The sequence below is a fragment of the Prionailurus viverrinus genome, chromosome A1 (genome assembly GCF_022837055.1).
Source record: "Prionailurus viverrinus isolate Anna chromosome A1, UM_Priviv_1.0, whole genome shotgun sequence".
In the NCBI taxonomy this organism is placed as follows: domain Eukaryota; kingdom Metazoa; phylum Chordata; class Mammalia; order Carnivora; family Felidae; genus Prionailurus; species Prionailurus viverrinus.
Window position 1 is genome coordinate 158367183 of NC_062561.1, and position 17834 is coordinate 158385016.

The 17834-nt window shown below is 39.3% G+C and overlaps 1 protein-coding gene and 1 long non-coding RNA gene across 2 annotated transcripts in view; one reads left to right on the forward strand and one right to left on the reverse strand.

Moving 5' to 3' along the window:
• LOC125167922 (uncharacterized) overlaps positions 1–2290 on the reverse strand; it is a 32641-nt gene extending 30351 nt beyond the window's left edge. The window contains exon 1 of the long non-coding RNA XR_007152991.1: positions 2154–2290. This is a non-coding gene — a long non-coding RNA (uncharacterized LOC125167922). The remainder of the gene's footprint in view (positions 1–2153) is intronic.
• The window catches only part of RHOBTB3 (Rho related BTB domain containing 3), a 53791-nt gene continuing 37228 nt past the window's right edge, over positions 1272–17834 (forward strand). The window contains exons 1-4 of the mRNA XM_047862812.1: positions 1272–1893; positions 2072–2297; positions 6927–7113; positions 15726–15880. Of these exons, the coding sequence (XP_047718768.1) occupies positions 1892–1893; positions 2072–2297; positions 6927–7113; positions 15726–15880 (570 nt within the window). The 5' untranslated portion in view covers positions 1272–1891. The remainder of the gene's footprint in view (positions 1894–2071; positions 2298–6926; positions 7114–15725; positions 15881–17834) is intronic.

Consider the following 17834-nt stretch of genomic DNA (forward strand, 5'->3'; position numbering starts at 1 on the left):
AATCAGTGATAGGGCGCCTGGGTGGCTCAGTCGGCTAAGCGTTTTGACTTCGGCTCAGGTCATGATCTTATGGTTCATGGGTTTGGCCCCTCATCAGGCTCTGTGCTGACAGCTCAGAGCCCGAGACTGCTTCACATTCTGTGTCTTCCTCTCTCTGCCCCTCGCCTGCTCACACTCTGCTTCCCTCTTTCTCTCTCTGTCTCTCTCTCTCTCAAAAATGAATAAACATTAAAAAAAAATTGTCAAAATAAAAATCAGTGACTACATGAATAATGCCTCTTGCTATACCCTATGAGCATGAGAAACTATATTATACTGCTTCCAACTGAGCAACAAGGGCCCATAATCAAAAGCTGTTCACATTCCAAAGGCCTCTTATCCTAGTCTTTTCACTCCCCTACTCAGTACCTCAGTCCCTCCTCAGTACCTCATACCCTCAAAATAGCTCTCTTGAGAAAAGATATTTTAAAGTAGGGCAAAATGAATAAATAAGGAAAGGGAGAAATAACTCTTTCAACACAGAGCACTTGTGAGAATTTTCATGTTTATGGAGAAGCTGAGTCCCACAGTAACCTCTGGCCCTTCTTGGTATTAGTGGACTCGGGTGTTCATTTGCATTGGGATAGTTCGAGGCCCTTTAGAGGCAGTCATAACCTTTACTTCAGTGAGTTATCATGAAGGAATCTGAAGTATCCTTGCATTATTAGCATGAACGTTATTTTTTCAGTTGGTCTAAGGAGTTATTAAATAGGTAGCCTTAATGTGCACTGGAAAATCTCCAAGTAAACTAGCATTTAGCTTATCCGTATGTTAAACACCTCACACGTAACTTCTTAACATTATCACAATAAGAACCCCAGCACTCAAAACAAAGAAAAGCTGCAGTTTTTGGTAAACTATGCCAAATATAGCTTGAAATAGTAAATAATCCCTCAAAAGCGATATTAGCAAATTAATTGCTGTGTGAACAAAGAACTCTTTCTGCCCCAGCATGAATGTTGCCTTTATTTTTTTCTCCCAAGTATGATTTTAGAAAACAGCTGTAGTGCATGTTGACAAATGACAAAGCGGGAGACGTGGTAAAACACTTTCGGTCAAGGCCAAAAGGGGAAAAAAATTGGGCTGCTGGAGCGGCCAGCAGGCTTGAATGCCTAGCTTCCCCAGCCTCCTTTTTCCCCAGCCTTTAGGGAGCGGGGGCCTCACCGCCCCACCCCCCTTTCCCTGGCTCTGGTTACAGCCTTTCGAGTTGAACAAACTTGCTGCAGGCGGATTGGCGATCAGGAGCTCTCCGGCTTGGGCGTTGTATTTATTAATTTATATTCCGCGGGGCCCTTGCGCGGGCCGCTCCTTTGTATCCGGCAGCCGCTGCCTGGGCCCGGGGCCCCGACGGGGAGCGCGCCCCCCGCGTCCGCTCGACCCCCAAGGCCAGCACGTGCTGCACCCGCCCGCCCGGCCCGCCGAGGGGGCGGAGGCCCCGGCTTTTCTCCTAACTCACTCTCGGCCAGAAGGAGGAGCCGCGGCAGCAGAAGGCGACAGCTGCCCGGCCCCGGCAGCGCGGCAGAGAGGGGGCTGCAGCGCCCGGGCGCCGGGCCACTCTTGGCGGCGGCGGCCGGGGAGGCGGGGAGCGGCGGGCCGCTCGGGATGTTCCCCGGCACTTCCTGACTGGCTGGCAGCGCGCACACGGCCCGACTCGCACGTCTCCGGCCCCCTGGTCGCTCGCTCGCCTGCTCGCGCGGGCCCGCTCTGCGTCGGCCGCACCGCGGTGGAGGCGCGCGAAGAAGACGCGGCCGGGGATGAGCTGATTGCGGGTGAATACGCCGCCGCCTGGCCCCGAGAGGCCGCGAGGAGCCGGTTTTCTCCGAGTCGCCGCCCTGCCCTTGGATTTGAGATCATGTACGTACGCGTCGCGGTCCTGCCATTGTCTCTACCCCAACGCGTGTCGTGCGCCCCAGCGCGAGGGGCTTTCGCTCATCCTCGCCGCGCTGCCCCCCGCACTTCCTGTTCTGATTAAAGAGATCCTCGCGCTGACCACGCGCCTCTTCTCCCCCCTCACCCCCTCCCTGTCGTGTAGGTCCATTCACATCGTGGCGCTCGGGAACGAGGGGGACGCGTTTCACCAGGACAATCGGCCGTCGGGGCTCATCCGCACTTACCTGGGGAGAAGCCCGCTGGTCTCGGGGGACGAAAGCAGCTTGTTGCTGAACGCCACCAGTACGGTCGCACGTCCCGTGTTCACCGAGTATCAGGCCAGCGCGTTTGGGAATGTCAAGCTGGTGGTCCACGACTGCCCCGTCTGGGTAAGGGGCGGCCGCTGCTCAGTGCCGAGGCTGACGGAGCTTTTCTTTCATTTGTTTTCCTCCTCCCCCTTTTTCCCTTTTCACGGATGTGGACCGTCCGGGTCACCTGGGTAGAGTTTTAAAACATTTTTGGGAAAAGCTTCGTTTTCCTTTGTTTCACCGGGCGGGGGGCAGCCTGGTCAGAGAACACTCTTAGAAGGCAAAAAAGCCCCAGTGGGAACTTGGAGCGCTTACTCCTACAATGCACGACTGTAGGTTGTCCCTTGGTAGCTGGCAGTTGAATGTGACAACCCCAAGGGACGGGGTCACCAAGTGTCACCCGCAGAGAGCAATGTTTTTTCATGCCTACCCTGTTGGTGATAGTGTAATATTAGTGTTCTAAAAATAAAGTCCTCTGAAAGCTCAACACAAGCAAAAATAAATTTCACTGGGGCAGTTCAGAAATAGGACCCCTGGAAAGGAGAGGAAGAGACAGGGACTGAGAATTAATTTTAAACCACTCATTTGCAACACTATCCACTTTTGAAAATTTTAATTCATGTTTTTAATTTTAATAATGCAGATACTCTTGATATATTAGCCATTTGTTTTCAGTGACTCATAAATCGGAAATAATAATACTGCTTGGAATTTTCAAAAAGCTTTAAAATTTGCAATAATTAGAAGAAATTGTAATAAAGTCGATAAAATTCAGTCTGATTCTTGAGTACTTGATAAAGGAGAAAGGAATCTACTCTGTGACACATAAATATTTTTAGTACACAATAATGTAATACTGAGGTATGCAATAATAGTAATAATTTTAATGTTTTCATTTAATCTTATTTGGAAATTTCTTATTCTTTACTGGTATTGGAGTTATAATATTATAACTAAAGCTCAAGGTTGTATTTTGTAACAGAAGAAAGCTGAGTGTCTGAAAAAGAAGATGCAAATTCTCATTATGTGAGACTGTATGTTTAAATAGCAATTTAAAAAATCTAGATCAGGTGCTATGGGGAACTGATACACCTTTCTAAAGGAATGTATGGAATGTACATAAAAAATGTCTTATGCAAATTATGGCAAGAAAGGATCACTATAGCCCAAACAAATTTTCAGTTAAAGGATATTTACATTAATGGGCTAAAATAAATGCAAAACAGTTTTTCCATTACTGGGTGGTATTGAATTCCCATATTGTAGTCATAAGAAGCATTGATCAGGAACTTGCTGGTCATAAGAAGCATTGATCAGGAACTTGCTGGAGTCTATGCAAGCAAATGAAACACTTTTTTTTTTTCTTCACTTTGGCCATTTCATTGTGAAAGATAGTACAGTCTAAAAACTTACTGGTTTTACTACACTCAGTGGAACAGATGTTGAGTGAGTAGAGTAAATAAATGCAGGGAAAATAAGCTGAATTTGGATGTTAGGTTTTACATTTCCTGTTTTTTCTTTGAGCTGTTAGCTCTTTCCTGTTTATGTTGATAATTTAGCAAAAAACAGTACTTGTGATCATGAGTTGTAGTAAGTGAATGGATTAGAATAAGCATCTGTAGTCTAGATTTTTGCCCTATACTGATTGTTGCGTTTTATTGTGTTAATCTTAACCTTTTGTTTGTTTAGGTCCTGTTTAAGGCATTGAGTTGGTAACCAGGTACACTTTGGGGGTTATAATGATCTTCAAACATGAGGGAATATATTTATAGAGTTTCTCTTCTCAGGTGCTTTTCTTTTTTTGGTGGTAAGTAAAAGTCCATCAGAGAGATTCAGGTGGATTGTATTTATCAGCTGATACTTGACATGTACTGAAACATAATATTCAATGTAGCAGAGCAGATAGAGCACAGGTTTTGACAGCAGAAGGACCTGCTTTCAGATCCCCACATTGCTACTTAGAGATTTTCCTTGGTTAAGTCAGCGATCCTCTCTTAGCCTCATTTTTCCTATGTATAAAATGAAAATAATCCCTGCCTCCTAGAGCTGTGCTGAAGAGTAAATGAGGGAGCACGTGTAAAGTTCTTAGTGTAGAAGCAGACGTGTAGTAGGCACTCAGTAGGTGGTAGCTCCTATAATGTGTTTATTACGACTTGAATATAGCCATGTGTCACACTAAGCAGAAGTTTTCGTATACATCATTCAAGGTTCACACAAATGTAGTGAATTTGCCACCACACTGAGGCAGTGGTATTAGTACTTAGTACTAAGTGCAAAGTACAAAACAGTACTTTGCAGCCCATAGTCAAGTAGAATACAATTGTTTTGCTCCAAAAATTTAGATTATTTAAAAAAAAATGATTTCCATTCTCCCAATGTGGCTCCAAGCTTTGCATTGCATAACCTCCTAGAGGAAATCCTGGAAGTGATTTACAAGGGGTGGGAGAATTTGATTTCCTTCATATTTCTAGAAACCAGGGGAGCATTTTCTCTTTGACACAGTTTGACTAGGAATGTGGTGTTATTTCCTTGGAATTGGAATGAGACAGTTTGTACTTCTCTTGTTTTTTCTGTAGATCCATGGCCTTACTCTGGATCCTTGCGGTATATATATTTGGCACTTTTAAATTAATGCATTTCATATTCATTTTATGTAGTTCATTATTTAGGATGTCTCTCTCAAACCCATCCTCTTTTTTGTGTGTGTGCGGTTACGTTATTTTATTTCTAGATCTTTTCCTGTTTACCAGAGATATTCCACGAAAAGCAATGAGGTAACACATGCACACTTTTCTTGTGCAGGATTTGAAACTGATGTTTTAAAAATACAATTATTTACAGTGTTTACATCCTCAATACATCCGTGGTAATGATGCCAAAACCCATTTTCTCCTGACACTTCCCTCTCAATGTTTCCTTTTTTTTCTAGTACACCTCTCCAGTAACTCTGGAATTTTAAACTATTTGGAATGCAAAGAGCAGTTACTTTTGATTTGTTCTGTCAGAGTTAAATAGCTGTTTCATTTGGTCCACCTATTTCTAGTTGTTTTTTTTTTTTTTTTTTTTAATCCCATTCATCTGACTTTGTTCTCTTTCTTTGTTGTACTTATATACCCTGTTATGCTTGTTTACTTTGAACTTGGATACTATAGCAGATACATTTGGAACTGAATGGGTTTGTGGTTTGGGATTTGGAAAAGAGCATGAGTGTGAAGCTCTGCTGGGAAGCCTTCACATTTTCTTGATCTGTGTCCCACTTCCCTTCTCCCCGCCTCTTCCACCCTCCTCCAAGCTTAAGACTTTGCCTTTGCTGTTTATGTCCCCATAGTTTGTCTACTTTTCTTTGTTGGTTTTTTTAATCTTCCTTTTTCAGTGCTCCCACTTTCAATAAATTCATGTCTAAACATTTCAAAAAATCCATGTCCAAACATTTTGCAGTTCTCATTACTCTGAGTGTACTCATAGGAAGTAGGTGGGTTGGGGTGGGTGCAGGGAATCGGGGGAGGCCTTGCTGGGGATGGTGGAGGTCCTGGTGAGAAGCAGCTCTCTCTTCTAAAGGGTATTGCTGTGTAACACTTCTCCAGAATTTTCCATCATAGGATGAAAGCTCTGTCACATGGATCTTGACTGATTGATTTCAGCATTATTACCCTATTTGGGGCTCATATTTTAAAGTGCAAACTTTCATAGCCCAACAGTTTTTGGATCTGTTAGCCACATGTAACTATTTTCTTAATCTAGCCATATTATATCCTGGAAATACATACTAAAGGCCACAGGAAAGGACAAATAATGATTAATAGTTAACTAGAATATGAGGAAAAAAGCTACTAATGCATACTTAGCTGTGGTATTAAGATATATAAACATATTTTTCTTATGCTACTATTCACATAAAGCCTTTGAAAAATACTTTTGAAGTATCAAAGCTTTTAAGGAGTAGAGTTCATAATAAATTACTTTTGGCCCTGATTCTATACAGTGGTAATTATTAACTGTAGTCCAAAAGTAAAAATTTCAAGATTGAAAGGTTTATCCTGAATTTTTAATTTATATAAGCTAAAAACAGGAATTGAAAATCTATTCTTTACCATGTTACATAGTATCTTTTTATAAGTCATACATCCCTATATACACACATACATTATATATATATACTGTACCGTCCAAAGGATGGATTAAGTTGAAAGGTATGTATAAATTTTGAAAATATGTAGAAAATACATGGAACTCCACAGAATTCACAATGCATTGCCATTTAAACCACTTGAACACTCCTGCAGTGTCTAATTGGGTCACAGAAAATCCTCTGAAGCTTCTTTACTCATACTGATGCTCTGGCATCTACTGCCGTAGTGTTAACATTTTCAAATTTATTAGGTGATAAAAATATGGCATAATTTTAAAACAAAGTGCTTATTTTTAAGTGCACATATTGAAAGAAATTGCGTATTTCATCACACAGACAGTGATTCCCTAGATCTGTCTCAGAGTACAAGAACTACACTGCTGAATAGGCTAAATGAATACATAAAAATTGAAGAGTTGGTAGGCTTTAAACATTTTTAATTTTAGATAGTTACTTATTTAAAAATAAATTCTTTTTATGAATTACAAAAATTATAGGAAAAAATTTAATGTGTTACATTTTATTTCATGATTCATTTGAAGACAAGTAGACTAAAGAGTGCTCTTTGCATTTTGGTTTAGGACATTTTTGACAGTGATTGGTATACCTCTAGAAATCTAATTGGGAGTGCTGACATCATTGTGATCAAATACAACGTAAATGACAAGTTTTCATTCCACGAAGTAAAGGATAATTATATTCCAGTGATTAAAAGGGCATTAAATTCAGTTCCAGTAATCATTGCTGCTGTTGGCACCAGACAAAATGGTAAGTATTTAATTTTTTTTATGATGAGAATGCAGGTACCATGATAATTTTAAATAGTGCTAAGTTTATTCATGATTAATATGGGGCTTTTTTTGGGAATAAAATCACTGCATTCAAATGCCAGCCGTTAATCTCTTCATCACATGGTATGATAGTGAGACATCAAAGTAAAGTGTCACGGACTACTGCTGTGATTCTGATGGGTACAGATTTGTCTTCTAAATTGTTCTACAGTAGTGAAGGAAGTCAGTACTTGTGTTCTTTTGATATGGGAAAGGTATGAGGCTGGCGCTGAGCCCCGGAAGATTCTTTCTGACATTCTGAAGGTCTATCCAGTGGGAAGGATAGATTGTCCGCAGAAGGAATTGGGCTTAGGTGCAGGGTTTTCAGGTAGCTAGTAAGGAGCAAACTGAATACACTGGCAACACTGCCTGAGGGAGAGGAAGCGTTGACTCCAAGGCTGCTGGATTCTTTTGGTTCAGCCAGTGCCAGCATTCGCTGCTATGCATATCATTGTCAGATCTCCTAGGGCCAACTTGGAATTCACTTTGATTTGGTGGTATTTTGATAGTTCCATCTTAGTGGTATTTCCTCAGTGAGGCTGGCTTTAAAATTTTATTCATTGATTATTTTTCCTTTTCATTAAGGTAGAGCAAAGTAAGGGATGTAAAGTTCCCTAATCCCAGAGTGCAACTTAATACCTTCCTACATGTACATGTATCTATGCAGCCGCCTCACAGGTCAAGATTGAGAACATTTGCCTCACTTTGGAGGGCTCTCTTATGCCTCCTCCTAGTTAATAGCACCCCTCCCTGGAGATAACTGCTATTCTGACTTCTAACAGTATAGATTAGTTCTACTTATTCTAGAACTTCATACAAAAGGAATTATTCCGTATGTAGTACCTTGTGTCTAATTTCAGTTAGCTTAATATTCTGGGCATATATCCATGTTGCACTTAACTATATTTTGTTATTTTGGTGTATATTTTCAGTTGTGTGAATGTGCTGTGATTTATTTATTCACTCTCCTTTTAATGATGCTTAAGTTTCCTAGGAGTAGGATTTGGGGTCATAGTGGTAGGGTAGGTATACGTTTAGCATTAGAAGACACAAAGTAGGTTTGACCCTTCCTTGACCGCACATCCCCTCTACTTCCCTAAGTTTCTTTTTATTGCAGGCCTCAATTCTTGAAAGAGTCATCCACACTTCCTGAGTCCACTTCCTGACTTCCCATTTATTCTTCAGTCCACTACAGTGTGACTTTGACTTTCGCAATTATACTGCGTTTGTTCTCACCCATGGTTACCAGTTAAATGCTTATTGACAAATTTGACATCCATTTACATTTACCCTTTAATTTGATTTATATTTTAATAACAATTCATCCTTTGAAGTTATTCAAACACATCTCTCCCTTCAATTAAAAAAGCTATTCTTTGTTTCTTGGTTGTTTTAATTCTCTGTCTTCTTACTGGTCAACACCACCCCCCACCCCCGTACACATATTGAACCAACACAGCACTAGTTGTTTCCCAGGGTTTCATCCTTTGGCTTCACTTCTTGCTGTTTACTCTGACCTTGAATTTGTTAATCTGTTGCTTTACCTTTCCCTGTATAGACACTGATGAATACCCAGTCTGTTTCTCTGGCTCTAGTTTCTCTCCTGGCCAGTATCTCCACAGAATCTTCCTCTTTCTGCTGAGTTCGCTGCCTTGGTGAATGATGTCAAACCCATTCATTCACCCAAACTAGAATCATCCAACCCAGCTTTCCTCCCATTTCCCATATCCAGTTGACTAAGAAGCCCTTTTGGTTTTACATTTCAAATAAACCTCAAACTCCACGCGTTCTCTTTTTCTTCATTGGATTTCAGATCTTAGTCATGTAATTATCTGTCATAGTGGCCTTCTTTTTGGTCTCAAGGGGTAGTTCCTGATTTTGTAGGACCTGAAACTTAAATAATTTCAGAGGTCTTTGTTGGGAAAAAAACTACAACATTACAGATACACACACGCACACTCATGAATATTTAGAATGAGAAAAGGAAGCATGGTGAGTTGCAAATCTAAAAAGCTGTCAAATGCCACAGACATTTAAAAAACATTTCTACTATTTAGCAGCTTGACATTTCTTTAATTTTCCTTATGTTTTTTGGCTGTGCAGTCTTTGATCACTTTTTCCTAAGGTAACTGCTTTTGTTATTTTCTATGTAGAGAAGAATATGAGAATTAGTTTTTCTACCAGCGTATTTCTTTGCTCTTCACATCTTTTTGGTGCTGGGCATTATAGTTTGTGTTGTGTTCCTCTTTCAGCTTGGCATCTTTGTCTTCAAGACACCAAAAAAGTCTGCACATTGGGTGACAGAAGCATTCCGGAAGGCTATTCGTGTACCAAGACAGTTCTCAAACATTTAACTGTACAAGGAAGTGACTACAAACTACAGATAATATCCCACTAAACCTAAATTTCAAGTCCCATTAGCAGGATCCCCAAAATGCCTGTCATTACTTCAGAGCTGCCTGACGGAAGGTGAAGGGAGTTGGAATGGAAAAGAGACAGTGGTCTTAACCAAGCATAGTTAGAATATCTTATTTTGCAAATTTTACAAAAGCAAATGATGACGTTAACCATCTATTGCTTAGGTTTCTCCCAGGGCTTTGGAAGGGACCCACAAGATAAGGGTTCATCGGCTTTATGGTAAATTGGCCTCTGGTCCTTCTGTTCTTGCCTTGCTTCTTCCTGAAATAAATCCTCTCAGAATAATCATCCTAGAATACAAGTCAGATCATGATAGTCATTGCTTTAATGTTCCTTAGAAACTCTCTTCTTTTTTCCTTTTATTTGCAAAATTTCAAACCTAAGAAAATTGACCAGAATAGAACAGTGAATCCCAGAGATTACAAATACACACATGCACACACATCCTCTCTCTTTCTTTTTCATTTGGGAGTAAATTATAAAATTATGGGATTTCTTCAATCCTAATTAATTCAGCATGTGTTATGTAAGACAGTGCCATTCTTCTATCAACCATAATGCAACCATCATTCAAGAAATGTGACATACTATTATCTATTGTATTATTATTTTAAATACAATCCATATTCACATTTTCCGTTGTTCCAAAGCTGTTTTTTTTTAATCCAGAATGTCATTAAGGACTACTCATTGCATTTAATTGTTATGTCTGTCTAGTCTTTTTAAATCCAGAACAGTTCCCCATCCTTTTTTTTTTTTATCTTTCATAACATTGACATTTTTAGAGAATCTGAGCCCATTATTTTGCATAATTCCTTCAGTTGTGATCATTGTGATTGCAAAATAGTGATTTTCTGTCATTCCTCCTACACTAATTAGTTGGTATTCTTCTCTAAATAGAGCTTTCCCTTCTCTCTGCTCCCACATTTTTTAGAATCATTATGATTCATGGCTTTGTTTTTTAAATTACATATTTTATAATGTTTTCTTCGTATTCTTTCTGTTGTTTGTATTACCCCAAATTTGCATGAAGGAAGGCTTTTCAAGCTAGTTCTGATTAATGTTTGAGTCCTTCCTTATTTTCTGACATAAGATGTTCTAGGCTCACCTTATTCTGCCTGCTCCAGCCCTGGAAATCAGTCATTTCTTCAGGGAGCCCGGGTTCCATTTGGTGAGCAATGATATTTAGAAACCAAGATCTGGACTTTAGGGGTGCTCATAACTTTAAGTGTCATTGCTTCAAGACCCTTTCATTGGATAGAACCATGTATTTCTTTTAATCATGGGTTCCTACTGATTCCATTATTTTCATTCAGTATTTGGATCTCACTTCAATAATTTTCTCTTGTAAAGTCTTATCTAAAATGCAAGATCCTTCATGATATAGCTCCTGACTGCTTCTTCAGCCTTGTAGAGTGTAATCTTTTGTGTCTTATGTACCTGTTGCACAGAACTACTTGATGAACTTAAGGTCTTTCTTTAGATCTGGGAAAGTCTCAACTTCATGATTTCTTCAGATACCACCTTCCCTACATTTTCTTTACTCTGTCCTTTTTGTTCTCTTATTAGACTGATGATGAGACTTCTGGATGTCTCCTCTGTTACTTTTATCTTTCTTTTGTATTTCCGAACGCTTTATTTCTCTGTGTTGTATTATGGGAGAATTCTTTGGTCTTTTTTCCTAGCTCACAAATTACTTCTACTGGGTCTCTCCTGCTCTTTTACATTATTACTTTTTTTTTTTTTTATTTCAACAGTTTCTCACATCCAAGATCTCTAATTGGTTGATTTTCTTTTTCATGTGTTAAGAATGTAAATACTTTAAGAAGAAAACCTCTCTCAATTAATTATATTTACTTTAAGATTTTGTTTTGATTGCTCTATTAAGTCTTGTTTTGAGGGGGGGCATTCTAAGTCCTTTCATCTGATGAGATTTTATTTCATGGTATGGATGCTTTTTAAACTTTGGATAGTTTTTTCTTTTTTTTAAGTTTATTTATTGACTTTGAGAGTGGGCTGATATGTGTGTGCACACACATGAGCAGGGGAGGGGCAGAGGAAGAGGGAGAGAGAATCACAAGCAGTCTCCATACTCAGCATGGAGTCCGACTGGGGGCTTGATCCCATGACCCTGGTATGATGGCCTGAGCCAAAATCAAGAGTCGGGTGCTCAACCACCTGAGCAACCCAAGCGCCCCTGGATAATTCTTAATTTGCCTCATTTTGCAGTTTACATTCTCTGTTGGATTAACGCCTTTCTCCTCCTCTGTCCAGTTGCTCTCTGGGGTCAGGGTAGGAGTGAGAGCTCATATGAGATCTGCAAGCCTAGCTGCTTCCACTGAGGTCTCCAACTAATCTCCACTCAGTTGCCCTTGGGCCTCCTTGTTGTGCCCCATCAGTGAGCACTGAGTACTCTTAATGTTCTCCAGTGCAAGACTTCCCACCTGTCCCCTGAGCCTCAGCTTCCCTCTTTGGTCGTATGCTATCTGCCTTCAGCCTTTCAGGTGCTCCCAGTTTCTGGGCTGATGAGATTCTCTCCTCTTAATTTTTGAGTGTGGCTGTATATGCACATCTCCCTTCCTCCTTCCCCAACCCCTCCCTTTGTTCCTTCCCTCCTTTCTCGCTTCCTTCCCCTCTCCTCTCCCTCCCGTTTATTTAATCATTTCTGTGATTTCTCTGGGAGAGGAGATTGCAATGTGAGCTTAGCTTTCCGTTTTGAAACTGGAAGCTAACATGTTGTGTTTTTTCCTCACATCCAGACCTTGCATATGCTCCCCACCCCTGACTGGAGTGCCCTTCTGCACAATTCCTGTTATCTGTATGGCAAATTCATCCTTGTCTAGTAAACCAGTGCCTCCTTTGTGAAGCCTTCCACAATCCCTCAGGCAGAGTTAATTTCCTCTCTTATGTTCCCATGGTGATTTTGTACACCTTTATTTTAGTATTTATTATATTATAATTCTGTGCAGTCCTGTCTCTGTTGGCCCAGTTGACTCTGAGCTTTTGTCTGTGTATCTTTGTATTTCTTGTTTGATATATGGTAGGTGTTCAGTAAACATTTGTTCAATTAATGAATGAGTGGTCTTAAGATGAAATTAATTTCACATAGACATGTGATTGCAAAATAATTAATTACCAAGCTAAATCTGATATTCAACCCAAGGACTTGTATTGCTTCCCTCCCCGAGTCCCTTGCGATACGTGTAGCTGTGTTGGATGTTCTGGTAATTCCTCTCTTGAGTTCTTTTTAGAAATAGTTCAGCAAAAACAATCAGTCTTACTATTTTCCTTTGTTACACGTGTTTTGACAAGCTTGACTATCTATGTATGTCTTCATCACATTTGGCTTTGAAAAAATTTTTGGCTTTTTACTGAATATTGAATCTATCTCTAAAAGAGATTTTTTTTTTTCTGAACATGCCTCAGGGTATTCATAGCCTTGAGCTCCCCCAAATGGGCATCCTGTCTTCTTTTCATTTTGAAGTTCTGATAGAGCTGAGTACATCGCTAAGCTAGAGTTCTTAAAAGTTCTTTCTAAAGCTTTCAGGCACTGGCAACATTGTAAGAATCACCCTTCAGATTCTGAAAGCTGCTGCTTTGAAAGAGACGCAGTTCATTTGAATTCCAGAGTTACTTTGTGTTTGCTTTAAAAAAATAGACATTTCTGATAACACCTTAAAAGATTATCATGTAAGAGAAGTAAAGAAGACTACAGTGTTAATGAGAAGTCTAACACTGATTCACAGAGTCCCTGTGACCCTGAGGTAGGCTCACAGAGTGATCTGAAGAAAACACCACAATTTAAAATTATTTGGGTCCTCTGATTGTTCCTAATGAAATGCTTAATATAGGTTTATTTATTCCATAAATGTTTTACTGGCTTTCCTGCTATATCCAACACATAACAATGAGACATTTTTTTCCTTTCGGGTGCATATGAACAAAAAGAGGTGTTCTGTGACACACGGAGATTGTGAAGATTAGATGTGAAGAGGGGTTTTCTAGGCATGTGTGTCAGTAAGGGTAATGGCTACACACAGTGGAAAACCTTTCTCAGCTGGGTTAAACCTGAAATTAGTTGTATTTTCCTTCAAATCAAGATTACTTGTTAAAAATTTTTTACATTACATTCACTTAATTTTCCACTTGAAGCACTTGGCTTTATTTTTGTTCAGAAATACAGTTTAATAAGATGGTCTGCCTACTCACCCCATTCCATCAACATAAGGAGAGCTTTGTAGACATAAGAAGGCTTCTGTCTTCAGAAAATCAAAGGCACTGTTTATCAATCTTTGTAAAGAATGTGAAATACCATTGTGTTATTTTTCAAGATAGGCTAAATTCTGTATAAAAACTTTATGTGCTCCAGAACTAAAATGATCTTTTACTAAAAGTAAAAGCAAAAATTCAGAATTCATGGCTTAATTTTGAGAACCCACACTTAACTTCTAAATCACTGTATCTTTACTCAGTAATTCTTCACTCAGACTAAATTTTTATCCTATCTTTAGTTTCACTTTACTTACCAGATAGAGCAAGTAGCAGTTGTGTCATTGTTTTCCATTTCTGACACACCAGGAGACTTGTCCAGGGCACTCATCTTCCCTGACCCTCACTTTCCTCCTCTGCAGAAGGAGGATGTAAATTCTTGGTCTCTGAGCTCTAAAATGCTTTCAGTGAAGCTGAAATTATTACATAGTTATGTACATAGCAGGCACATGCACTAAACCTCCTTAGAGTATACTCCATATGTATATATACATGCTCTATCTATATGTAGGTGCTTGGTAAGGACTTTGCTGTGTATGCTGTGGTAAGTTGCCCAAATGCCTTTTGAGGGCCACCATACTTCCTCCCTCAGGTACTGAACTGCTGGCTGCTGATTCACAGCTGAATCTCCTCCCAGGGACTGGGAATTACCTTGTGCTGGTAGAAGCTGCCTACCCAAGGTTCTGCCTCACCCATGGCAGCCCTCATCTAATTATTCATTATCTTATTTGATACAGGGACACAAAGGCCCAGCTCTCTTTCCCCCAAATGAGGAACCATTCATTCTAAAGGGCCATCTGAGCTTCAGACTTCCAGTAGGATCTGCTGAGATCTTTGTTGTAGCTATATTGCAGTTCAAATTTTTTCTCTGCCCAGCCCCACTTCCCTCACCCCTGAAACCGTTTGCTCCCAAGAGCACCTCCCTCCCCAATAAACCTCCTGCACACCAGTCTCCATCTCAGAGTCTGATTCTCTAGGGAAGCTAATCTGTAACAAAATGCATTTCTAGAAATGGATTTATCCCCCTTTGACTTGGCTGTCTTTTATACAATGACATATCTGATGTGTCATGAAACAAAACAAAGCTAGCTGATGAATTCACAGATGAACATACATTTTTAGCTTTACTAAGAAGTATTCTTATAGATGCTTGATCTACCAACTTCCTAGTCATAGTTCTGTACATGGTACAACCATGACTCTTGGGATAGTTCACATTTTTAATAAAAACGTTTTTATTCTTTTAGCTTATGACTTTTTAATCTTGAAGAGAAAGATAAGTGATTGAATTTGGTCTTTGTAGTTGAATACTTTAGAGTCTAATAATTAAGATGTTTGGATTAATAAGAATGTACTTTATGTGAAATCTCCAAAGAGAGTGGCAGTTTTGTAGCCTTGAAGATTCAGATCTAGTCAACTTGGTGAATATATTTCAAGTTTATCACCAAAAAAAGAAAGAAAGAAAGAAAAGAACAAAGACCCAACCCATGGCAATTAAATTGTTAAATTTGTACTGATACTCAGGATGTCAGGATTGTATAAAAGGAAACATGTCCTCCATTACTAGCTGATTGGCTTAATTACTATTATAGCCTTGGTAATGTATATTCACTTATTTTTAAATTCTTTTCTAAAATATGGTTTCTTCTTCTTTCACTTAAAGCTTGTTTACTTTGGGGAGCTTTATATTAACATTGATGCTTTTTATTCAGAGTCTAGTGGATAGATGGTGGGTGTACTAACTGTCCCTGAACTGTGGTTCTCGTATGAGCTCTTACTTTGTTGTTTAATGTTTAGATTGTCTATGTATATTTTTTCCTATTTAATTTCAAAGCTCTTTGTTACTTGTATTTATGTTCTCAGAAGAATTACCGTGTACATGCCCACTGTGTACCTCAGACAGAGGGAGCTGTGTCAGTACAACCGAAGGGATCCAACTTGCTAAAGAACTAGGAGCCACCTATCTTGAACTACATAGCCTTGATGACTTCTACATAGGAAAGTATTTTGGAGGAGTGGTAAGTGGTAATCCCTGTTATGTAAATTAAGGTCCTTTGTCAGGTTGGCTGGGAAGGTATTTTCTAGAACCTCAGTTAGAACTTTAGTTTTAAAAACATGATTGGTTTTAACTTTGAGAAATAAAATGAGAGTAGAAGAAAGGTTTTGTCAGAGTCAAATTACAATTTTATTTTTCTCTCCAAATTAAACATTTTCTATCATCTAATAAAATATTTTGGAATTTTCCACTTGGTGACACTTTATTGGTTTTTGTTGTATATATCAAAAGCATGTTTACTCACACAAGCCTGTTACGTCAATTTTATTAGTAATCTTCACACAGTTCAGTGAGCCTCATAACCTGATCATTGGGCTCTGAAAGGTTTTTATTTCTATCTACTATTTGAAAAGAATGATTTTTCTTCCTCTGTGTGTGCTTCGGCAATATTTCATATACTCCTAAGTGATGCAGCTCAAAAATATCCATAGAAACTACTTCTACAAATAGCTTGTTGTTGGATATGTGAGAAGTTGGGATTTGTTTGCTCTGTTGCAATGGCATTTGTTGGGTCTTGCAGGCATTTGGAGGCCCTTCTTAGCCCACAGAATCTACCCTACAATATTAGGACTGCATGGTCCTTGGAGTGCTTGGAGAATACTGTGGAGTCATGCCATTTAAAACTGCCTTTGAAACTATCGTTTCAACTCCCCAACAGGTGACTCCTTTCAGCAGACAAATTTGGTAAACACGGATAAGAGGTTTAAACCAGTGTAAACCCTTCATTGAGCAGAAGCACTTTAGACTTCTCTGTTAGTTCCCCAGCTCTTCATCAAGTACTCTTTCCAGTATGCCGGATTATTCATTATGTAGATTTGTGTCCAAATGTTGAGGTCTCCACAGATGACTGTAGAAATTTCATTTGTTGTGAAGTTACTAAACTCCAAATAACAACCAATGTTAAACTTGGAACCAAATATAAATGGTCCTCATTTCTATCACATGTAAGTGGCTATTTTTAACTCAGTAATGTAGAGAAACAATAATATAGCTGCATTAAGAAAGATATACTCATAATATTGATATTATCAATGACTGTGAGAAACTTTTTAAATTTATTTACAGTGACAAATAAAAAGTAGAAAGGGTTATTAGAAAGATAGACAGGACTCAAATCTAATATTGTAGTGGATTAAAAAAAGTCTTAGTCTAAGAATCTTGTATTTCCCTGAAATACCTAGGAAACTGGGGGAAAATGATAGTTTGGTTTCTTTTGTTGGAGGGAGGGGCCTGGTTCTCTTGGGGTATGTAGGTCTCCTTGTGTTCTGCTTCACCTCCCGAACCTGAAATTCTCATGGTCACACTTCCCACCTGCCACCTCCCATGTTCTCTGCTCTCTTTCTCTTCCTCCTCCTTGTTTGTCTTTGTTCCTAACACCTAGTGTTGCAATTAGGGTTGGAGGCATGATAAGGATTGAAGATGTGGTCAAGGTTGGGAGAAAAGACATGACAGTTTCTTTTTTCCCTAAGACTTAGTGAGAATATGGAAATAAGATCAGAGTGACCCTTTTCAGATTATTGAGTAGTGAAGTATAGCTGCGATCTTGAGTGTAAGAAATAGTGGCATTTGCAGGAATATAGATGGAGATGATAATGTCAGAGTGAAATCTTGTGTTTGAAAAAATACTTTCAAACAGAGAGGGAAGCAAACCATAAAAGACTCTTAAATACAGAGAACAAACTGAGGGTTGATGGGGCGGGGGGCAGGAAGGAGGGGTAAGTGGGTGATGGGCATTGAGGAGGGCACTTGTTGGGATGAGCACTGTGTGTTGTATGTAAGCGATGAATGATGGGAATCTACCTCCAAACCAAGAGCACACTGTATACACTATATGTTAGCTAACTTGATAATAAATTATATTTAAAAAGAAAAAAAAAGAAAAACTCTTGTGTTTGAGAGTCAAGGATGAAAACCTG